Here is a 22777-nt window from a genome sequence, read left to right on the forward strand (position 1 = left end):
AGCCCGCAATGGATATTGTGAGATTATTGAGATTTGGGTTTCTCTGCGCCGGCAGTTCCCTGTAACACCCTGCCACATCTCCTGGCACACCGGCAGGGCGGCTGAAAGGCTTTGCTTTTAGGGAATTCATCAGCACGCCAAGAAGGTCAGCGAGGCGCCAGCCTCGGGGGCTTTTACTGCTGCCAGCGACCACGGCCTCCGAACACCTTTCAAAAACAGGGTTTGACACTACCTTTCCCAAGACATCTTATAAAATGTTTTCATTTCGATGCAAAGCGAGCTTCCTGACAGGGAACGCTGCCTTCCACTCCCATGATTTCTTGGGATTTGGGAGAAAAAAAAAAAGCATGAAAGAAGCAATCTAGCTTCACAGGAGCTGAAACTTCACAGGGGTGGGCACAGGGAAACCGCACTCCCCACCCCACAGCTGGGGTCTGCCCGCAGCCTGCTCTAAAACCTGCCTAGACCCCTGGCAAGGAAACATTCAGCATCCTTCTAATCAGAGCAGGAGTTCAGACAAGTTTGTTCCAACAAACAGCTGGGGGGAGCTGAGTGTGGTGGTTTTTTTTTTTGCCGTTGTTTAAAAAAAAAACCACCTTACTAGCAGATGTCATTTCGTATTGAAATACAGTCTCACGCTAGTCACAGCTGAGTATCAAACAAAATAATAAGCATTTAATAATTGCAAACACATTTAGCAGCAAGCTTGATGGTTTTCATCGTGATTTCAGGGTAAGTTTTCTGAGCAGGCTTTGGCAGGAACCTTTATCAGTCACCACTATTGTGACAGAATCCAATGCTAGGACCGATTTAAGAAAAATACCAATTTAATGCTGTTTTTCTCAACAAGCTCCCAGACCTGCCCAAGCCCCTATGCCCCCAACACAAAGGATTTTTGCACATGCCATGCATCGCCTTCCACAAAACACGAGCATCGCTCTTTTTCAGCACACCTCAACAACCGCTCGGCTTTTTCCCTTTCCACGCTGTCAAGTCAGGTGCAGTTTTGTAAGCCTTGAAAAGATTAGAAAGCATTTAAACCTCCGAGGAAAATAGATGGGCCACTTTATAAAAACAAAAGGCTGCCAGCGACCGCGGGGAAGGAAAAAAGGATGAGGAAAAAAGTTTCGGCAAGCTCCCATCTGTCAGGAAGACAGACTTCACATGCCTCGGTGTTTTCTTTATCACCTAAATAAATTGAACCATCAACTGGAAAAAGGTCACACCGCAGACAGCGCCGGGCGATCGTGAAGCTGTTTGATTTCCCCTTCTCCATTAGAGCTTGACAATAATGTCAGCCTAAGGGCGAAGAAAGAAAGTGAAAGTTGGAGAGACTCCTTGCAGATGCACGGGGCTGGCCTGGGTTGGTCGCAGAGGCGTTTTTGTTCGAGGCGCTCCCGTAACCCACGGCGTACCTCTGCAAGGAAAAGGACGATGGCTTCACATCCGTAGAGCATGGTGTGCTGAGAGGTTCCCCTGCTCTTCGCTGCAGGACTAGGGAGGCAGCACGCACAAGTTTTCCTTTTCCTCGACATCCGATGGATCTGGCAGGCGAAGCTGAGCTGGAAGCTTCCGCTTAAAGGCTGCAGGGTAGCGTGTGCTGCACAAACTGCAGCACCAGCTGCTATTTTGGGATGTCAAAGCACGCCGGGGCAGGTGACAATGCGAGCAAGTCAGCCGGACTCCACGGGAAGAACAAGGGATTACTTTGCGCTCGATCACTTTCCCGGCACTTTACAGACGGGAGCTTTAATTGATTGCTAAAAATAGCCCCGTCCGTCCCGAAATAGAACAGTGGCAACTCGCAGAAATTTTCATGAGGTTTGTCAATGGGAAGCAAAACATCTGACAAATGGCTGTTTCTCGTGGATACAGAAAAGCTAAGGAAAACAAAAAATAAAAATTGATGCTGCAGCACGGTGCCAAGCCGGGACAGGAAGACAGCCCCGCACCAGCTTCAGGGAAAACATTGCTCGGTTTCCAGACAGCCAAAAATGGCTTCGTTTGGAGAGAAATCCTGCCATGCAGCTCGAGCAGCTCACCAAGGCCGTGTCTCGGTGAGGAAAGGGAAGCGTGGCTTTGCATGCAGAGTTAAGGCAATAAAATCAAGGCTTGCCCTGTGCACCAGCAGCCAGGACCCCAGGCTCAGGGTTAGGGTTGCGTTACCAACCGTGGGTGTGGGGGTGCTCGGCCCCTCTTCCCTGCAGCCCAGCGCGGAGCTGTGCCATTCAAACCAGCCCAGCAGAACACCTGGAGGCTTTTTTTTTTTTTCTGTCTGCATGTTTTTTTTTTTAAAGCATCAACCTGTTGCATCATCACGCCATGAATGGTAATAAGGCAGAGTAATTCCCATAAAACCCGTCTTAAACCCAAGTCTTTGTTTGCACGGAGCTTTCAGCTTTATAATTAAAACAATCCAAGGACAGGCACATGCAAACCCTTATCTAGAGGGCATTTCAGAGCTGTTTCCTTTGGAGCCATGAAGCCTTCAGCTCACGCTCACATTTCACCCAGTTTGATCTCCGAACGAGCTGGCCGTGAACACGCATTGCTCGGTGCGGCCTCAGGATTAACCACGCGTTCAGGCCGTCCACACGATGTTTTAGAAACATTTTTCTAAATTGTTTTTCAGAAACAATTTTTCCAAGTCGGAGCAACGCATTTTCAGCTTGACAACACCCCAGCTGTGCCTGAAGCAAGCCTCAAACACAGCCCTCATCACTCTCCAGGTTGGTTTCCACTCCACACCCTATTTCGGGGCCACATTATTCCTTCCCTACAGCACCTGCCTAAGTGCTGAGCTTACGAAACCAGGATCATATTGAAACGATTATGTTTCAGCAACATGTGGACTGAGCTCAACTGTTTCAGTGAAAATCCTCAAACTTAATGAAGCTGGACAGCTACACGCTGCTGGAGGCCTCCACCTGCTTCCATTCTCACTACAATACATCGACGTGTGCTTAAATACGAGCACGTATTTTACTACTAATTACCTAACAGAAACATCCATCCGTGGACTTTTTTCAGTCCCAAACGTGGAGAACACCCAATAAATCTTTGGAAACACCAGGTTCATATGGAGTTGACATGTATCGGGTTTGCTGGACTCGACCGAAATGAACCGAGGCCCGAAGAATACATCGATGTCCTGTGCTGTAATAATTAAAACGCCAGCTTCCCGTGAGGTTTCTGACACAGCATTTCTCTCGGTGCTCCTTCAGGCCCTCCCAAAGCCTACCCAGGGTCAGCAGCTGTAGGAACGCTCGGGGAGGCTGGCAACGGGGCCGGGCTGCTTGAAGCGCTGCGTTACTCGCTCTGCTAGCTCCCTACAACAAAACATCCCACGCACAAGGATCTGTAAAGGCTAATTCAGAACAACATTGCTTCCACACAAGCCGTTACACAGCTCTGGCTTTCAGCGACGGGTTTTTACGAGTGTTTTCCAAGCAGCTAACCTTCAGCACCCAGCCTCACAGGGGATGCTCCAGATGCTGCAGCCCTCCCTCTCCTGCTCGTGCCCGCAGCCTTCATGATCTAACAAGCAGCTCGAGGATCAGTTGCAGTCCCACGCTCACAACGATTTTAAAGCAGGACATGAACTGTCTGAAGGTCTGCACTAGCACTGAACCACAAGCATAAACCTCAAACTCCTCACGAAACGAGGGCTCTGCAGTGCTCTCATCCAGACCGCTCCACGTGCGAGCAGGCAAAGCTGTCTGCGCCCCTCCAGGCTGAGAGCCAGCCACATCTGCAGCAGGCTCTTTGGAAAGGTTTACAGTTGTGAACAGACACTTTCTTTTGTGAGTTCAAAACAAAACACGACGATTACCTAGCAGGCAGAAACCTGCAGCCATAACACATGTGCCAGCACAGAGATAAAAGCCAGCTCTCACGGGCTGATTGTACAGAATCGCTGTTAGCCGTGCCGGTGATTTTCTCTGCGTCCATGACAGCCCAACGGACAGGACCAGCACACCTCAGAACCAAAACCCTGCACCCAGACAGGTTGACAGGAGCACCGATGCTTCCCACAGCAGCACCACGGCACGAGGGGAAAACAGGCAAGCCCTGGGTTGCGCCACCACGGCTCAGTTTGAGATGGGAACAAATCTTGCAAGGCATTCGAAACGCGCAAACCTTTGTTGTTGTTGTTGTTGCTGCTGCAGAGCCGCACGGTTGCCCCGAGGCATCTGCTGGTTTTATTCCTGTTCCGATGGCAATACCCAGGTGCTGTTCAGGGAAGCTCTCAGCTGATTGAAACTAAGAGGAGAACAATCACCTCGGAGCGGGCCGGGCGCGGAGTGGCTGCTGCTTTATGAACAGCGGTGACACGCGGAAGATAAAGATTAATGAGTGAAACAACACTGGCTGCAATTCAGACTTCTGCAGATACTCATCGGGTATAGGCTCAAGAAGCTATTTTCCTTTCAATGACTGCTTATTAATCTGAAAAGAAATTCTAGGCATGTGATGATAAAAAGCAACCCCACCATCATTTCCTACCTGGAATCAGCTGTGCAATTGTTCTTACAAGCCAGCGTGCTCCACAAAAACGTATCTGCACTCCTGACCAACAGATAGCTAGCAATGGCCTCAGATTTCTCTCGTCTGACAACAAACTCAGTCCAAGTTCCCCTTCTGCTGCTGTTCCAACAACCACATTCAATTTAACGTCCCTGACTTTTAATAAGAGATAGGAATCAGGCCAGCAGCCAGCATCTCAGAGAGCTCGCCATTTATTATCAACGTTGCGACGGTGCAATTAGCTTCAGCACTGAAAAATGCCCATTTTTCTTTCAAAGGAAGCCCCAAACTTCCCTCGTGGTAACAACAGCCCCCTAAAGCTGAGCCGAGCCCTGCGGCAGCACGAGGCTGTGCCACTCAGCAGCCTGCAACAAATTTCAGAGGAAATCGTTGGCACTCGTTTCAAGGGAGCATTCATTCCAAGTGATGCTTCAAATGTCAAACCGGTATTAACGGCATCAAGCACTGATCAAAATACACAAGGAATGACAGAGATTGCTGAGAAAATGATCGTAAGCATCTAAATGGGCTGGCAGCACTAGGTGGAGTTGGAGGAAGGCTTCAGCAGCACCCTGCGAGCTCTCCTAGCGAGGCTGGGTGCTCCTGATTGCCCTGGAACAAAACACAAACTCTGTCTTAACGCAGTGGAGAAGAAAGGCAGCTAGGGGATCTGCCCTGCTGCACAGCCTGCTGGCACCTGGTCCCCGTTACAGAGGACGGCGAGGGAATTGCCAGGCTGTGCACACAGGGCACGGCTTCCTCTGACAGCTCTGCACTTGGTTTGCAAGCCACGTGCTGGATGTTACACCAGGTTTATGAAGTGTATCAGGGCTTTACAGCACAGGAGCCTCTGCGACTGTCTGCCTCTTGCAGTCCACGATTTCACCAAGAAATTTAAGCAGATGTTAAGGAGGGATGTAAGGGATGTTAAAAAAAAAACTCTTGGAAACAGTGTAGATGTAGGTGATTCCTTTAAGCCAAGGGACGGACCAGGCAACTCCTCAGCACCTCTTTCAGCTCCGCCTTTTGGAATTTTAAAAAAGATTTAGGAAGTTTTCAAAAAGCACGAAGCTAACTGAAGAATTTTACCCCTCGGCATCCCCTCGAAACGAGCACCCCTCTCAGGGTCCTGACAAGCAGACGTTGTGGGACGGCTTCTAGGAGATGGTCAGATGCTCTGCAAGGAGAGGAGTGCACGTTTCGGGGTCTCGCAGAAAATCAGAAGCCTTATTCTGGTGGGAAGAGCAGGTCTATCAAAAGTAGCACGCTGGATGCTGACAATTTGCCTTAAAATAAAGCCATGCTGGGGAGAAATATTAGGCAATAAGTAAGAGAAAAAATGGATCTATTGGGAAACCCTGAACTCCGAAGTTTTCTAAAACAATCCTTCAAATTACTTGTTTCCCATGCCACGCAAAATTATCCTGTACACTAACATAAATAACGTGGAAGCATTAACAAAGGCTTTCATTTCTGTTTGTTTGTTTTAAAATAAAAAATAAAATCTCAGAACCATTTTCCAAGTGGGAATGATTCTGTGTGATCGGACCTCTCCTCTTTCACGGGATTTCAGACTTCAGGAACACCAAACCTGGCCAGACCAAAACGAACTCGGAAAACGTCCGAACAGTGCGGGAAGCCCTCGGTGCACAAAATATTTACGTGCATCCCACGTAACAGTTATCTGCACGTGCATTCCCTGCCTGCTTCGATAACCCAAAGCACTCACTTCTGAAGCATCAGCGCGGCGAGCAAGGCGCAGCTCCAGCCCTGCCTTAACACACCGGAGAAACGCCTCGCTGCAGCACCACGTGCACGGTCCAGAGCGGTGCAGGCTTTCAAAACCCATCCTCTGCAGTCCCCTAAAATCCAGGCTCCTATCCTCCAGCCTGCTTCAGCGCAGGGATTCAATGGCAAGCACGTACTGTGAGCGTGGCCCTTCCTGTAAACGCTGCAGGACTTTGCATTCCCAACTTCCCGTGCTATTCACGCTTCCTAACAGCAGTTTGTGGTGGACGCGTGTGCAGTGAAGCTTGTGCAGACTTAAAACAAACAAACAAACAAACAAATAAATAATAAAATAAAATAATAATAACAACAAAAACGACCAGCTGATACACACCTGATTAAATAAACCAACATTTATAGGTAACAACACAGTGGAGTGCTGGCAGATCTCTGGATTATAAATTATACTTAAAAAAATAATTTTTTAAATAAATAAGGAAGGCACACTTATTCTGTGCTTTCCTAACTACCTACCTCCAAGGGTGTTACATAGTCTGAAATCTAGTAATGCACATGCTCGTTTTGTGTTTTTTTAGTAGGGGGATAGGTTTTGCTCCTGGGTAAGTCCGTACCAGTGTACTGGTGAAGGGTTCTCACCAGGAAAACCAAAGCAGCACGAGGGCAGCAGTTTGTTATTTCAGAGTTCTGCTGGTTGAAAAAGAAAACAATTTCAAAAGCCTCAACACCTTCGCTGGGCTGTGAGGACCAGGCACACCAAAAGCAGAATTTAACAGCGCAAATCCTTTTGTAAGACAAACGCTGAGGGTCCTGGAGGAACAGAAAGAGCAACAACTCTGAAAATGCATTTGCTGCACATCTGGGTTTTGGTTTTTATTTCCACAGACAGTCTGCACGGCTGAGATCAGACACTGCTCGCCCTGACAGCGATGAGACACTGTCCACTGATACGAAGATAAGGATTACTCTGTGCTCCTACAAATGCTTTGAGGTGTGTTTCCGTGTGCCATTGTTTTGAGCAAGAATTTAAAAGTAAGATTTCGAGAGAGATCAGACCGCGCGTGCAAGCTCTTCGCTGGAATCCAAATCCACCTGTGACCTCGCTCCTTTTATTTCTTCTTCACTTCTCATTTCTAGCGCTGTCCCAGCCCGAGTTCCTATTTAAGGCCGAGAAACCACGAGGCAAGGCTCTGCTCAAACACCCGCAGATCCAAAAACGCCTTGGGTACAAAGTCAGCTTGAGCTCTACCTCCAGCATTGCATCAGCCCGATTTCCATCCCCACTCCAAACGCCCTTCACTCAGGTGCACTGCTCCTTTTACCTCTACATGGCTGGCATCGAAACGGTTGTGAGAGAGAGCCTGGGTGAGCGCGACCCAGCAGGCTTTAATATGAGCACAAGGCACACGTGGATGCGGCTCCAGCACTGCTTACGGGGCACCGATCCTTCAGGAGTTTCCCCCCATTCCTCCCCTGGTGCAAAAGGGAAGACAAATTTCGGCCTTGTAGGCTGCAAAGCTTATCTGTGTGCAGCAAGGGGGGCGGGACGTGCTCCAGGCATCACGGTCCACATCTCGAGCAAGGGGACAGCCTGCGGGGAAACTCCCAAGTTTCTTTAGGGGATGGTTGTGGATATTTGAGACGGGCACGCTCCAGAGAATCGTCGTGAGCAGAGCTGGTCTGGTTTGTGCCCCACAGCTCCGTGCCCCACAGAGATCATAACCTAACTTGGGATATTTTCAACATGTTTATTTTGAATGAATGAATGAATGAATGCACTTTTTAAAGTTATCGTTATTAAATGGGTTAATTCATCTCCACCAGAAGACTTGGTTCCCTGCAGTTATCCCAGCGGCTGACTCCAGGTGAGCGCACAGTGAACGAAGGAGCCTTCTGCTTGTGCTTATCTAAAACTCTGCGAGACCAACGAGCAGCCAAGCAGCTGGCCCAGCCTTTACAGCTCACAATTAACGCGGCCAGTCGGCCTAAAAACCAACGAGGACCGCAACAGCCAAGTGAACAGACCGGACCAAAACAAAGCCGCTCGCTGTCCGCGATGCTACGTGACTTCGCTTTCAGTTTCTTTGAACTCAGCCTCTGCTCCCGCTCGTAGGTAACACATTAAAGACGAGAGCCCCGGACAGGAATAACCCTGCCAGCCAGAGCTAAGAAACGGTGCACGGCCAACAATCGGTTGAGGTTTGACACACCGGACCCAAAGCAAAGCCGCTTCCCACTGCGAGCCATCAGCTCACCCCGCACCGCGCTCCTGCCCTCGGTCCGAGGGACACGGGGACACCGCACGGCCCCGCTCTGCGAGCTGTGGGGTCGTGGGGCACAGCCGCACGCACACATCCCCGAGCCAGGAACCCGGGGAGAGCCTGACGGCAGCTGCTGAGCGGTGCCTTACTCGCTTGAATCCTGCAGACAGCAGCAGAGCAGATCCCCAGGTGAGGAATACGGCGTTCATAATTAAAGAGGAGTTTGGCACCAAAACGACTGCGTGGCTGGGAGCACTGGCTGCACGCTAGCGAGGACGCAATCAAAAGGGGTTTTTAGGCTCTTCCTCTGCCAGCAAACCGCGACAACGGGGTGGCAGAGCATCAATAACTCTATTTTTCCCACATTTTCTCTTGCCTTGCATCTAGAATAAACAGCAATGCGTCCGCACGAGATATAGAGCTGCACTGCAAAGTGCCTAAAAATCTCATACAAATACAAAGATCTTAAAAATCGACACTGACACGGAAATTGGAAAACTTCTTGAGAAATCCAACCCAAACTTTCCAAGAGAGAGATTCCCCGGTACCAGATTGCATGTCCCCAGGGAACAGCACGCAGATAATTAAGCTTCCTCGAGTTTACCACTTGCAACCTTCACGTCGTTTTATGGAAACAAACTGTATTTATAGAAAAAAAAATAATAAAAAAAAAAAGGAAGAAAATATTTACATCTCGATAACGTACAACTTGCTCGCGCGGACGACCACCGAGCAAGCTGCCATATGGTATCGGGAGGAGGTTTAGGGGCTGCTGTGACCTCGTGTACGAATCAAAAAGTTTCCAGGCACGGCTCCTGTCCCACCGACAGCACTCCACGCTCCCCGAGCCCACCTTTCACTCGGGGTTATTCGCTCTTCCTGCAACTGTTTTCACTGAACTATTTTTAGCATCCATCTGAAAATAAGTGTTTTTCCCCTCTGGAAACAAAAAAAAAAGCTAATCACACCATCATCTTTGTTCCACGCTGTCCTCTTTTCCCCCTTTTCAGCTACTCGGTCCCACTCTTCCTCCTCCTCTGCCTGTTTCCAACAACCTTTCCTGCACGGTTTCTTTCCTAATCTTTGATGTCCTCGTTTCCACGGCCATGCTTCGCCCCTTTGCCACCTTCATCTTCCTCCACGCGATGTCCTGGCTGTGTCCCTGCAGCCACCACCGCCAGGGCAGGCCCTGTCCCCTCTCTGTCACCACCACTGAGGTGAGGATGGCGAACACCCCGTTATCCCCACGGCTGGTTTTATTCAGTGTCTCACAGGGAAGCCCACCACCACTTTATAAAAACCAAGCGACAAGAACAGAGACGCCAAACCTGCCCCTCTCACTACAGGCTCCGTGTTTCCTACACATCACCGACACCCTACACGGGTAAGGACGGACAGCACGGTGCACCATTCACAGCAACGCTCCGAAACTTTATTATTTTAGGGATAAAATCGACATCCACATCTCACGCGGCCGAGTTGAGGGGCACAGACCCCGTGTGTCCCTGGGGTGATGGGGTCTCAATAGGGGAAGGCACGGGGCAGGTACGAGCCCTGAGGATGGGTGAGCAACGGGGGGACCCCAAATGGGCTGGGATATCGATGGGGGGACCCCACACTGGCTTGGGAGAGCAACGGGGGGGACCCCACTGCGGGTGGGTGACTTATAGGGGACCCCAATGGGGATGGGGACCCCGATCCGCCACTGGTGACTGGTGGGGGGGTCCCAAATCTGGCTGGGGGGCTGAGGGGGGACCCCTCCCCATCCCAGTGACCGATATGGGGACCCTGTGGGACCAGGGTCTCCCTGGGGGTGGGCACAGCCCAGGTGCAAGCCCCATGGCTTGGGGACTGACAGGGGGACCCCAACCGGGGGGGGACCCCACTGCGTGTGGGTGACCCGGAGGGGGCCCTGCTCCGCCTGGGTGACACAGGGACAGGGCCGGGCCCCCGCTGTGCCACAGGGACTGCCAGGGGGGGCCCCGCTCCGTGCGGGTGAGCCATGCCAACAGGCCCCGCTCCACCCCAGTGCCAACCAGTGCCCCACTGGGAACAGCTGTGGGGGGGGGGGGCCGCAAGACCCCGCTGACAGGACCCCCCCACAGCCCTCCCCCTCCTCCCCTCCCTCCTCCTCCTCCTCCTCCTCCTCCTCCTCCTCCTCCTCCTCCCCCCCCCCCCCCCCCGCGGCCGCCCCGGTGCATGCCGGGCGGGGCTGCGGGGAGGGAGGGGGGGGGGGGGCGCGAGCCGCTCCCCCCTCCTTCCCCCCCCCCCCCCTCCCTCCCTCCGGCCCGCTCCGGCTGGGGCCGGTTCCAGCCGGTGCCGCGCGCGCGCGCGACGGGGGCGCGTGCCGCCCGCTGACGTCAGGCGCGCGTTGGCGCGCGCGCGCGCGGCGGAATCGGCGGCGGCGGCGGCGGCGACAGCGGCGGCGGGGCGGCCCCGTGCGCGCGCGCGCGCGCGCGCTCTCCCTTTACGTACGTGTAGTGCTGCGGCTTCTCGGGCTGCGCCTGCAGCGCGCTGGCGGCGTTCGCGGGCCCGGCCGCGGCGGGGCCGCCCGGCAGCGGGCCCTTGGACATCGCCTCCCGCCGCCGCCGCCGCTCCCGCCGTGGAGACCTTTATTATTCACTCTGCGCGGTCCGCACGGAGGGAGCCCCGCGCAGGCGCCGCCGCCGCCATTGCCGCCCCGGCGGCGCGGGGCAGGCTGGGAGTTGTAGTCCCGCCGCCCGCGCGCTTTCCGCCCGGTCGGGAGGCGGTTTCCGGGCGGCGGGACTACGAGTCCCAGAGGGCCCCGCGCGGGCGGCGGGGGAGGCCGCTTCCTGCCGCGCGGGGGGCGCTGGGGGTTGTAGTGCGGGGGGCGGGGGGAGGGCGCCCCCGGGCGGTGGGGGGGGGGCACGGCGGCGGCGGCCTCCCCGTGGGCCTGGGCGCTGCGGGGAGCAGGAGGAGGAGGAGGAGGAGGAAAGGGAGGAAGGCCCAGGCAGCAGCGGGCAGCCTACCTGCGAGCAGCCAGCAGAAACACGGGGGGGGGGGCTCCAGGTTCAGCCCAGGCCTCACACGGGACCCCCAGAGCCCGGCGGGACCCAGCGGGACGGGACGGGACGGGGCGAGCAGGCGCCTCCCGGGGACTTTGCTCCCACAGCTGCCACCCCGCACGGCTCCGCTCGCGTGGCGAAGGGCAGCGGGAGTTTCTGTGGCAAACACCCCCCCTTTTTTTTTTTTTTTTTTTTTTTTTTTTTTTTTTAAAAGCTTTGCCAGCGTTGAGCAACGTTAATGATAAACCTCCGGGGCCGGTTTGCCCGCTGAGGTCGGGCGGCTGTGGCGGGGAGGTGGGGAAGGGCGTTAATCGCCACCCAGGCTCGGCATCCCCCGTGGGCAGGCTCGCAGCGGGGGCACCTAACAGCGAGCTCTCTGCCTTTGCAGGATTATCCGCGTGGGACCCACGCCGTGGCCGTGGAACAGCCCCCCCGCGGCAGGCAAACACACAGAATCACGCAGCTCGTGGTCGAGCGGGACGACTGTTCAAAGTCGGAAGGTGTGGAAGGATGTCACGTAGTGTCTCCATCCACGTACACCCCGTTGGGTCAAAGGTACAGGCGCTGTCGGCGATGAACCCGCAGGAAAAACCTGCTCAGCTAATAACACTGCTGCTTCGTGGGCAGGGATTCGGAAACCACTGACTCGAGTCGCTCTGTGCTGCTGTTTACTTGACGATCTGGTGCGGACACTGTTTCCTCTTCTGTTTCACAGTCAGGAAAACTCAGCACAGGAAAACTGCCAAGCGACAGAAACGTTTAGGATCCGCCAGCTAAGTGTGCCCAGGGTGCACTTAGTTCTGTCTGCGTGCACATCTTTGTTAACGCATGGTCGTTTACTCGGCTCTGCTCTCTACGCCTTTCCCTCATCCTCTGTTTAACCCAACACAGCTTTTCTCCAGCCTTAATTCAAACAGAAGGAAAATCAGAAGTATCTAAAATTAGAAGCGTAAGCAATCATCGCTCCAGAAACATGGGAGAGGAAATACCTGAGCAATGCCTCTCAGCTCCCAGTAACAAACGCCCAGCGCTGGTCCCCTCACATTAGCAATAGCATGGTATGCTTTTAAAAATACCAAACGTAAAGGCTGTGCAGTTTTCAGAACAGGTTTCTGGATTTCTTTCTCCTAAGCACAAACAACTCAGGCCAAAGGGGAACTCTTTATTTCAGGTCTCAATTTTCCAAACCACGTAAAACGCAAATGACTGTTTACACACACCTCCCGGCTCATCCCCTCGCTATGCTGCTTTTTGTCTCCGACGAGTAATTCACCTTGTTTCTTCACAGAGAGAAAATCAACCCGAAAAGGCGATCGGAGGCCGGGGGGATGCAGCGTGCCCCCGGCATCCCCTGCCCCGCCGCACATCACGGTGCTGTCGCACCGCGTTGGCGTGCGTTTGCTCGTCTCACCAGGGCAGAGAAGCAAACGAGACACACGCTCCGTACGTGCGGCAGAAGCCTTGCTCTGCCCATCACACCGGGCGTTGGCCTGAGGGACGCAGGCGTTCGGGGAGGATGCAAAACCTCATGCAAAGTCTGACCGATGGCAGCCGCTGAGCCGAGCGCGCGGGTACCTTCGGGAGCGGCTGTGGAGCAGGAGGCTGTTTGTGTTCGCTCCATGCTCGGCGTGCTACGACTGCGGGGCATTTGGGACCTGTTCTTCCTGCCCATGGCACCCTTCCCGTGGGGGCAGGGGCCGGCCTCCACCCCCAGCAGTCGCCCCGGCTGTAATGAAGCAACGAAGCGCAGCGAGCCGCGACTCTGGAGGTAGCGACCTGCCCCAGGAGACACGGCGTTTTGACCTAATTGCTGTTCTCCTCCTCGATGCTACCAACAGGGAGGAGGGATTCCGGCTTCCCACTTCCCCCAAAACTTTGCAAGGAGCTTTGGGAGTTCGAAGGCACCCAGCAAGGCGCGTGGGAGCCCGGTGTGGGGAGGGAAGTGGCAGTGCCAAGGGACAGGGCCTCCTCGCACACCCACACCCAGCACACGTCCCGGGGCGACGTCCCCGCTTGGCCCTGAGCATCGCTCCGACCCCGCTCACCTCCTGGAACACCCCACAGCCCCACAACTCCCCCGATTCCCCCCCAAAACCCCGGGACGAGCCCTTGCAGCCCCCCCAAACCCCTCCGTGACCCCAACACCAGCGGGTGACAAGCGCTGGCGGCCCGGCCACGCTGCGTGGCCGCACCAGGAGCACACGCTGCCTCCCGGGGGTGCTCGCACCGCCTCTCTACCACCTCCCCGTGCCCCCCTCCCCAACCCCGGTGGCTGCGGTCCCCCCACGGCCGGGGGGGGCACAGCGGGACCCGGGCACCCCCCGCGGACCGGCCCCGCCGCTCGCAGCCGCCGCTAAAGGCGCTTTCTAGCGGGGCCGGGGGGCGGGCGGGCCGGCAGGCGGCGGGGCCTCGTAGCCCCCCCCGGGGCGAGGTGGCCCGGCGGGGCCGGGGGTAGCCCCGGTGGCCCGGTGGCCCGGCGCCGCTCGCCCCGCTCCTATTGACTTCCCATTGTGGAGCTTTGCAACAAAGGGTAGGATCCAAACCGTGCCCCGTTTCGTCCAATCAGCGCGCAGAGCGCCCGCCCGCCGCCGATTGGCTCCTTGGCGCTCCGCGCCGCCCAATCAGCCGCCGACTTTAACATCCAATCAGCGGCCGGGCGCTCGCCCAATCGGCGGCGAGGAACCGGAGCACGGCCTTTGTGTCTCGTGACGCCACGGCGCCGGCGGAGGTCCCGGCCAATTGGACGGCGCGCTGCTTTCGGGCATTGTGAGGTCACCGCGCCGTGTGCCGCCCCCGCTATAAAAAGCGGGTCCCCGCGGCGGGGAGGGCGCAGTGAGGGGGTGGCAGGCTGCGGAGCGGGTCGCGGTGGGAGCAGCGCAGGCTTCGGTGCGCAGCGAGACCGGCGCCGGTGCGTCCTTCTTCTCTAATCGGTAAGCGGCGGCTACCGGGTGCGTTCCGCGGCGAGCGGTGGTGTCGTGCGGCTTGTTTTTTTTTGTTATTTTCTTCGTTTTTTTTTTATTTTTTTTTCTCGGAGCTTGGCTGCCGGGCCGGGCCTTGCCTACGTGCCCTGAGTCACGGCCGGGCCCCATCCCCCCTCCCTTCCTTCCCCTCCCTCCGGGGCGGCCCGGGAGGAAGCGGGAGGCGGCGTGACTCAGTCCGCTTCCCCCGGGGAGGGGAGCGGCCGGGCCGCGACGCGGAGAGCGGGGGCGGAGGGGGGGAAACCGTGACTCCTCCTCCTCCTCCCGGGGGAGGCCGCTGGCCGCCTGCCCGCCTCGGCGGCGGGGGAGGGAGGGGGCAGCCCGCCGGCATCTGCCGCCTCGGGGACGCGGGGGGGGAGGGATGCCGCTGTGCCGGGCCTGTGAAGGGTCGTGCCGGGACAGCTGGGCCCTGTCTTAGGCGTGCTTGTCTTCGTAGGTAAGTGAAGAAAAATGGCCCGTACAAAGCAGACTGCTCGTAAGTCCACTGGGGGGAAGGCTCCGCGCAAGCAGCTGGCCACCAAGGCGGCCCGGAAAAGCGCCCCCTCTACTGGCGGCGTGAAGAAGCCTCACCGCTACAGGTAAGGCTGCCGGCACGGTACGGCCCGGCCCGCTGCTGCCCCTGCCCCGGCTCACCTGCTCCTCCTTCCTCCACCCAGGCCGGGCACCGTTGCCCTGCGTGAGATCCGTCGCTACCAGAAGTCGACGGAGCTGCTGATCCGCAAGCTGCCCTTCCAGCGGCTGGTCAGGGAAATCGCCCAGGATTTCAAAACAGACTTGAGGTTCCAGAGTGCAGCCATCGGTGCGCTGCAGGTATTGCTGGCGGCCTGCTGGGCCTCGGAGCTCGCGGTGCTGAGCGCGCTTCGCTGAGGGTTTCTAACAACATTTCTTCTTGTGCTCTTGAAACAGGAGGCCAGCGAAGCATATCTGGTGGGTCTGTTTGAAGACACAAACCTGTGCGCCATCCATGCCAAGAGAGTCACCATCATGCCCAAAGACATCCAGTTGGCTCGCAGGATACGGGGAGAGAGGGCTTAAGTGAAGGCTGTTTTTATGGTGTTTTGTAGTAAATTCTGTAAAATACTTTGGTTTTAATTTGTGACTTTTTTGTAAGAAATTGTTTATAATATGTTGCATTTGTACTTAAGTCATTCCATCTTTCACTCAGGATGAATGCTAAAAGTGACTGTTCACATAAACCTCAGTGATGTGAGCCTTGTTGCTCAGGAGTGACAAGTTGCTAATATGCAGAAGGGATGGGTGATCTTTCTTGCTTCTCATGCATGTTTCTGTATGTTAATGACTTGTTGGGTAGCTAAACTTGTAAGGTACTAGAATTGATATAAATGTGTACAGGGTCCTTTTGCAATAAAACTGGTTATGACTTGATCCAAGTGTTTAACAATTGGGGCTGTTAGTCTGACCATACATCACTGTGATCAAATGTGGACTTTTTCAGAGGGTGAAACTACAAGTCTTAACCACAGTGTAACTTACAGTTTCCTAAAAACGTAAACCTGGCAGCTATAGAATACACTATGTGCATTTATAATAGCTATTTTATATATTGTAGTGTCAACATTTTTAAATTAAATGTTTTACATTCACATGTGAGGAGTCTTTGTCATTTGGTTTGTATGGGCTTGAAGCTTATTCCCGGCTCCAGTATGTTAGCAGTAGATGCGTGCAATACTGGACTGTGCTGTGGCAACTTAGGCTTTCAACAGAGCTAGAGAACCTGCCCTGGTCACCCTTGAGTTTTTAGGAGCCTTGCTGTAGTTGGGGCCCTGTCTGAGGGAGCAGAGGGGTAGGTGGACAGGCCTGGGCTAAGCTCCAGCTGCCTTCTCTGGGGGGAATTCTGTTAAAGTGTAACTGTTTAGTGGTGGCAGCTGCTCAGGCACAGCTGTAGTGCTAAGCTTTTTTTCTTCCCTTTTTGTACCTGTAGGGGAAGTTCATGGTGAAGTGTTAACGCTGGCTTGCCTGCAGTGAAACCCCCAGCCTCTACCCTGCTGGGCCAGGGCTGTGTCCTGGAGCCTGGGACACCCCTGTGGGGCTGAGGTGCTGGCTGCTGCCTCTCCCTGCTTCTGTGATGGTGCCCCATGACTAAGCCCAAGGTAATGCAGTAGCTATGCTGTAGCAGTGCAGGATGGTATGCAAATGTGAGACCTAATTAGACAATCTGAGTGCAGATGGGCTGCCTGGCAAACCGGAGAGGGCTGCTAGGCTCTCGGTAAGAGCCTCATTTCTCAGCTAAGCTTTTTTGATGAGACAGGATTAGACACAAACCTTCGCTTCAGACTGTTCCTCCGGGCTTCCTGCTAACACAGTTCTGGTTTTCTTAGTAGTGTTGCTGGGAACAGCCAGGCCTTAATAAGCTGTGGTATGGAAAAGCTGCTCAGACTACATCTGGAACAGGTAATTAACATCTAAATGGGAATTGCTAGACCGGCTTTCCTCGCTTCTTAAAGAACAGGATATGCTGGTAAGGCTAAAGTGAAGGCAGAAGTTGCACAAGGAAGTAGCTCAAGCTAGTCCATCTTGATTTATTTCAATAAAAAAATATCCACAGAGAAAGAAGCATTTGGGGAGGAAGAAAGAGTTGTTTATACAAGAGAGCAGGCAATAAGTCAACGCTGGCCACGCATGCAATTGTTTTAAGACCGGATGCGTTTACAGCACTTCCTTCTACAGCAACATCCTGAAAGTACAAAAATACCGCTCCGGCCAGGCACGGGAGCTGGACCCCCAGCCTCACCCACGGGGGTGCTGGGTTTTGGGTTATCCTGAGCTGGGTCAGCAGAGCAGGGGGGAGCACAGGGCTCAAGCCAGGGCTGGCCCTTATCAGACAAACCACTCGGTGTGTTTAAATCCTGCAGCTGGAGAAACAAGTGCTCATTACCATGGGCTCTTACACAACTTCCTCAACACCCTTCCCTATCTGCTCCAAACGTACTTGGAACAAACGCAGCCCCTGGTTAGGATCATTATCATAACTGCCACGGAGCTGCTAAAAATACAACTTTAAGTGACCTAAGATTAGATTTTAGGTAACGCTCTTCCTCACTGCTGAACCAGGAGAGAAAAATAATTCATTGCACCTAAATTGTGAACTTAATTGTTTTCAAGGGCTGGCTGGAAGCTGATCAGAGGGGGCTGTTACCACCTCAGCGCCTTTATCTGTCTGCCTCAGGAGCTGCCTTCAGGTTTTTGGGTAACAGCACAGGGAGGAGCTGGGCTGCAGATCCCACACAGACCTCACAGGTGCCTCCTGCCGGGCACAGCCCTCCCAGGGGACACCGAGCAAGGATGTTCCACAAGAAACCAGGGGTCAGCAGTAGCCCAGGAGCCACCTAACTTGCGAAGCTTGTACATAGGCTGGTTATAAATAGGAACTGCGAGTGATGGGATTTAGTAATACTTGATCTGGTGTTAAATGGCAGTAGCAGGCTGGGCTCCTGGAGGAAAAGCATGTTGTAAAATAACATCCCTCGAAAACAAAGTTTCCTCCAAGTACTTAGTGGAAACAATGAAACATCTGGGTATGCCTAGAAGCTGTTTCTTAAAATAATTGTCAAGCAGTTCTAAAGGAAAAAAAAATAAAAAGAAAAAACCTATTAAAGTATCTATTCATCTTAGTAATCTCTACAAAAGCAATTGTTAGATCTTGCATGTGGTGGCATGGAATAGCAATTCTTGGTACTCCACATTTTACTGTAATTATATCTGAAGAAATAAAATGTTCCCTTACCAATTCTCTTGATGATTTCCTCGCATTCTTGCTCTGAACCCGATGCAAACACTAGACAGTCAAACGTGTTCCCTTCGGGGCTCTCCGGGGACGAGCTAAATGTGGAAACACGCATCAGAGAGCGCCAGGACTCGGGAGGGACCAAGCGCCAGCTCCTGGAGTCGCACGAGCAGCCACGCGGCGGGCTCAGTGCTGTGTTTCCAGGACCCGCATCCCCCCTACATCCCCCTTTTGGGGCAGGATGCCCACTCCCAGCCCCGCTGCATGTCCCGTGTGCTGGCCAAAGCATTGCCCTACTGGCGCTGATTTTCCACGCTGGTCACACCGCACGTGGCTCGCTTTGGCCACGACCTTGAGGCTCCTCGAGCCAGGCTCTGCCCTGGGGGATGCATTTGTCCCACGGCACTGGGTCCCCGCTGCTGGGGGGCTCTGCTGCCTGCCCCTGCAGGTGCTGCACCCTTGCTCAATGCTCGCCTTGTGTCAAGGAGCCACACAGCCCGTGGGTGACACTTACACAACGCAGAAGGCGAACAAACGGCTGCTGTCCCGGCGGCGTCCCACGCAGGAGATTTCGGGGTAGAGGTAGCGGAACAGGACCTGTGCAAGGGACGAGGGGAGGCTGGGGCACGGTGCTGCTGCCGCTCTACGTTGTCCCCAGGGCTGCTCCTTCCCCTGGGCAGTGTCCCAGTCCCACGGTGAGTGGCACAGCCCCAGCCACACGCACAAAACCCGACCAGGTCCCTTCCAACACCACCACGGGCAGTCAAGGTGCAATGCTCTACACACAAGCCAGAAACAAGACAAAGAAAACTCCGGGGGCATCAATCCTGCACAGCACATGGCTGCTCAGCGCCAGACCACATGTACAGCCCAGGCTGTGCCTGCACAACGTGCACCCTGGAACACATCCCGCATAGGAACAAACGTGGCCAGCTCCGAAAACCGTGCTCAAACAGCCTTTGTGGGTGGCAAACCTGCCTAAAACCTTTAACCCTCATCTATTTTTGGCCCCCCACTGTCTCTACCTATGTTTTGAAATCCCTCTTGGAGAAAGAGTTGGGGCCCAGCTCCCAACTCATCCTGCGAAGCTTTGGCTACCCACGGGTGTCACTCGCTCACCTTGGAAGAAGCCTTCTCTTGTACCAGGATTTCCGTTTCCTTCACATCAAATAAAACCTCCTGAACAGGGGAAAGAAAAGAGCCCTAATAATCACAGCTCCTGAGCTCTGTTTTTAATAAGACTCTTGCAAGACTGAGATTATCCAAAAGCAGAGGTAATGAATGGCGATGAAGCGCAGCTTTCCAAGAACTTTCTGGTTGCTGGTGGCAAAACCCTCAGGTCAAAAGAGGAGATGGAGACTGCAAACTAAGAGACCAACTTCACCGTGCTTCAGATGTGGATTTAAAAAGGAAAAAAAGGGGAAAAAAATTGAAGGGTGGGGTGAAGATGTAGGGGCCTCCTCTCTTCCAAGGATCTTTTAGGATCGCGGATCCACAGCAGAACTTCAGTATCACAGCCAGGTCCCTGCGCCAAGGCCACCAGCCCTGGAACAGCAGAGGGCGAGCACCCACGGGCTGGCCTTGTCCTCTCTCCCTCTGAGCACCCAGGGCCCAGTTTGAGGCCATGTTCCACCCTTTTTTACCACCACCCAACACTCTCTCATCTCAGCATTTCCATGACCAACCCCTGAAGGCTCAAACAACAGCGACCCGAGCCTAACAGCACCTCTGGGCCCAGGCTCAGCCTCCCGGTGTTTTCCAAGCAGGAGCACCCCCCACTCCCCATCGCTCACCCGTGGTGCTGAGCCCCTCTCCAGCACGGCGGGGATGGCCCACTCCAGCACCTCCTTGCCACCAAACTGAAACAGAGTGGGAAGGAAGGAATGGGAACGACTCCCCCTGCACTTAAGAAGAAACCCACCAGACAAATAACCCACGGGCACATCCCTGCCCGTCTCCTCACCATCCCAACGCTGCTCCGGCCCAGGTACCTCACGTTGTAGAGCAACCTGCGGAGAAGAGGACCCCGTGCATCCTCCTGCTGCTTTTTGGCAGGGAAGATGCTTGCAGCCCCTCCTTAGCCCCCCCAAGGTGCCCACCTGCCCCCCTGCACCTTCCTCGTCTCCCTCTCGACCCGGCGCCGGGGGTGGCGCTGGAGCTGGAAGCGGGGCTCTTTCTCCTTCAGGACCTTCAGGTAGGGCAGCAGGGGCTCGTAGACCTCTCCATTGTGGCCCCGCCACCGCAGCACGCGGAAGCTCAGCGGCTGGCCCTTCAGCTTCTGCACCATCGCCCCGGCCTGCAGGGAAGGATGGAGCAAGGCAGAGGGAGGACAGGGTGCAGGAGGCAGAGGGGAGGACGTGCCAGCCCCCCGTGCCCCACCTCCCCGCTGGAGGCGTTGCGCAGCGAGCAGCCGTTGATCTCGTCCAGGACGTCGCCGGCCAGCACCACCTCGTCCACCTCCGCCTGGCTCTCGGGGAGCACCTCGGTGACAAAGACTCGGCCATCCACGTACCTGTGGGCCCGGCCGAGCCACGGCTCAGCCCCCAGGACCCATCCCCATCCCCTCATCCCTTTTGTGCCAGCGGCAATTGTTCATGGATAAGCGGAGGGAGGGAAAAGCCTCCCTGCAGACGCCGGGATGATGGGGGAAAGAAGGACCCAAGACAGACCCAGCCTCAGCTCCGGTGCTCTCAGGGGTCTTTGTCTCCCCTTTTCAGGGCAGCTTGACTGCCCGGGCCTCCAGATCCTGCTGGAGGAGGAGGACTGAGGTCTCCTACCTGATCACCATCCCCAGCACTCGGCACGGGACCGTCTCGTAAGTGATGCACACCTGCAAGAGAGCGGCTGGTGACAGTGGCCCCAGGACACCCAAGGAGCTCCTGCTCCTTCCCCTGTGTGACCAGGACAGAGGGCAGCGCAGGATCCCTTGCTGTGGGTTATTTCTGGCCCAAACAAACCAAGGCTTTGGGAGCCCACAGAGGCTGGTCCCTAATCTCTGAAGCCAGACAGGGACCATCAGTGGCCGCTCACCCTCCTCATTTACCGCGCCCACACTCATGAGATACAAACCTGCCTGGAACCAACCCCAAAAAGCAAAGATCCAGCCCCATAAATGAATTTTGAGCTCCTCTCCCTCTCCCCACGTGTCCCCATGCAGCCGGGGGATGCCGCTGCCCCTTCTCCAAGACGCCGCGGCTCGCAGCAGCCCTCGCTGTCACGGCGCATTAGGCAGGGAGCTGAGAGGCAGCCAGGAGCGCTCGTGGCCAGCAGCGCGTGAAAGCCAGCGGGAGCCCTGCCTCCTGCACGCACAGGCCTCTGGCAGCTTCTCGGGGCTGCTTTGGGGTTAAAACAGGTGACAGAGGGATGCTCTGCGATTTTGGAAGACGTCGAGGCATCCCTGCTGTTTGTGGCCTCTGTGCAAATGCACAAATATTACAGTGAGCAAAAATATTACAGCGAGCAAAAAGGAGAACAAAACCAGGTGACCCGCATTCTGCCTGTAAGCCCAGAAAAACAGGGATTTTTTTTGGCAATAAAGTGGAGAAGGGAGCATGGGGAAACTATGTCAATGATTTATGCCTCAGTGCTGCCTTGGCTTGGTTTTGCTTGGTTTTACGCCCAGGGCGATGCCAGGATCTGCTCCTGGTGACAGCGCAGGCACCCTGCGGGATCCAACCTCAGCGCAGAGGCAGCTCCACTCGTGCTGGGGAGCCCGACCCAGTTTCCATACGGCCGCAGATGGCCGGAGAGCGGCGTGGCAATCCCTCCAAACCAAGCAATTCCTTATTCTCCCAGTTTGACATTCCAGCAAGGGCCGGAGCGGGTGGCAGCAGGGAGCAGCGAGCTCTTACCGGCAGCAGCCAGCTCTCGTCCAAGAAGCTGCAGTTCTGCAAACAAAGCAGCGCGGCGCCGTTGGGGCCGGCGGGGAAGGGGTTGGGGCCCCCACACCCGATTCATCGCCGCACCTGCAGATCCAGGGAGAAATCCATCTCTGTCACCACCAGCACCAGCGAGAGGAACGGCTCTGCAGGGAGGAAGGGGACGGAGAGGCAGCGTCACTGCTGGGCCCCAGCAGCTGCAGCCTCACAGGGACACAGCTGAGGTGTAGATAAAGCAGTTTTTGTGTAAATAAAGCCATTTTCAGTGTAACTAATGATGCTCTAGGGAGAGACCCTCCACTCCGCATGTACCCCTCACCTGGCTCCTTGAGGAGCCACGACTTACAAGGCATCTAGGGGCAGCTAACTCAGGGTTATTGAGCGCCTGATTTTGATGAAAAGCTTTCACCCAGTCCCTCAGAGATCACAGCTGGGTGGCCAGGCAGCCCAGGCACCCCTTGGAGTGTGTCTCCATCACCACCCTTGGTACAAAAAACTAGCACAGAAAACACTTCAGGAGCAATTTGCCTGGCCCCACGACACTCAAACCAACCTCAGACTGATTCAAGCCCTCTTTAAACATTTCCACCTTCTTCTCCATCACTGCAGCAGCCTA

At 55.1% G+C, this 22777-nt stretch overlaps 3 protein-coding genes across 7 annotated transcripts in view; 1 reads left to right on the forward strand and 2 right to left on the reverse strand.

Moving 5' to 3' along the window:
• The window catches only part of UNK (unk zinc finger), a 42012-nt gene extending 30819 nt beyond the window's left edge, over positions 1-11193 (reverse strand). For all 4 annotated transcript variants that reach the window (XM_082774898.1, XM_082774900.1, XM_082774899.1 and 1 more), the window contains exon 1: positions 11010-11193. In XM_082774898.1, the coding sequence (XP_082631024.1) occupies positions 11010-11107 (98 nt within the window). In that variant the 5' untranslated portion in view covers positions 11108-11193. The remainder of the gene's footprint in view (positions 1-11009) is intronic.
• A 3143-nt stretch (positions 11194-14336) lies between these two features.
• On the forward strand, positions 14337-16144 carry H3-3B (H3.3 histone B). Its single transcript, XM_082774941.1, has 4 exons — positions 14337-14490; positions 14975-15116; positions 15195-15348; positions 15445-16144. The coding sequence occupies exons 2-4, from the start codon at positions 14989-14991 to the stop codon at positions 15571-15573; spliced, it is 411 nt and encodes a 136-aa protein (XP_082631067.1). The 5' UTR covers positions 14337-14490; positions 14975-14988; the 3' UTR covers positions 15574-16144.
• A 147-nt stretch (positions 16145-16291) lies between these two features.
• On the reverse strand, positions 16292-20852 carry LOC309885224 (uncharacterized protein). 2 transcript variants are annotated; one of them, XM_082774940.1, is made up of 4 exons: positions 20663-20852; positions 20077-20579; positions 19403-19462; positions 16292-18880 (listed from the first exon to the last, which is right to left on the reverse strand). In XM_082774940.1, exons 1-2 carry the CDS (start codon positions 20849-20851, stop codon positions 20361-20363), a joined length of 408 nt encoding a protein of 135 aa, XP_082631066.1. In that variant the 5' UTR covers position 20852; the 3' UTR covers positions 16292-18880; positions 19403-19462; positions 20077-20360. The 2 variants fall into 2 exon arrangements, with proteins under 2 accessions (XP_082631066.1, XP_082631065.1); XM_082774939.1 differs by having other exon boundaries at positions 16292-18378; positions 18798-18880; positions 20077-20852.
• Positions 20853-22777: the final 1925 nt, after the last annotated feature.

The sequence above is a fragment of the Aythya marila genome (assembly GCF_965140915.1).
Source record: "Aythya marila genome assembly, chromosome: 18".
Lineage (NCBI taxonomy): Eukaryota > Metazoa > Chordata > Aves > Anseriformes > Anatidae > Aythya > Aythya marila.

What these genes read in the sequence shown, in the direction of transcription:
- LOC309885224 (XM_082774939.1), bottom strand. Translation starts at nt 20,787, where the DNA reads ATGGCCGAGTCTTTGTCACCGAGGTGCTCCCCGAGAGCCAGGCGGAGG. An exon ending in AGAGGGGCTCAGCACCACGG is followed by an intron (nt 19,463 to 20,076) that starts GTGAGCGATGGG and finishes TCCCCTGTTCAG; the next exon opens with GAGGTTTTATTTGATGTGAA. An exon ending in AAGAGAAGGCTTCTTCCAAG is followed by an intron (nt 18,881 to 19,402) that starts GTGAGCGAGTGA and finishes TCCCTTGCACAG; the next exon opens with GTCCTGTTCCGCTACCTCTA.
- H3-3B (XM_082774941.1), top strand. Translation starts at nt 14,989, where the DNA reads ATGGCCCGTACAAAGCAGACTGCTCGTAAGTCCACTGGGGGGAAGGCT. An exon ending in AAGAAGCCTCACCGCTACAG is followed by an intron (nt 15,117 to 15,194) that starts GTAAGGCTGCCG and finishes TCCTCCACCCAG; the next exon opens with GCCGGGCACCGTTGCCCTGC. An exon ending in CAGCCATCGGTGCGCTGCAG is followed by an intron (nt 15,349 to 15,444) that starts GTATTGCTGGCG and finishes CTCTTGAAACAG; the next exon opens with GAGGCCAGCGAAGCATATCT.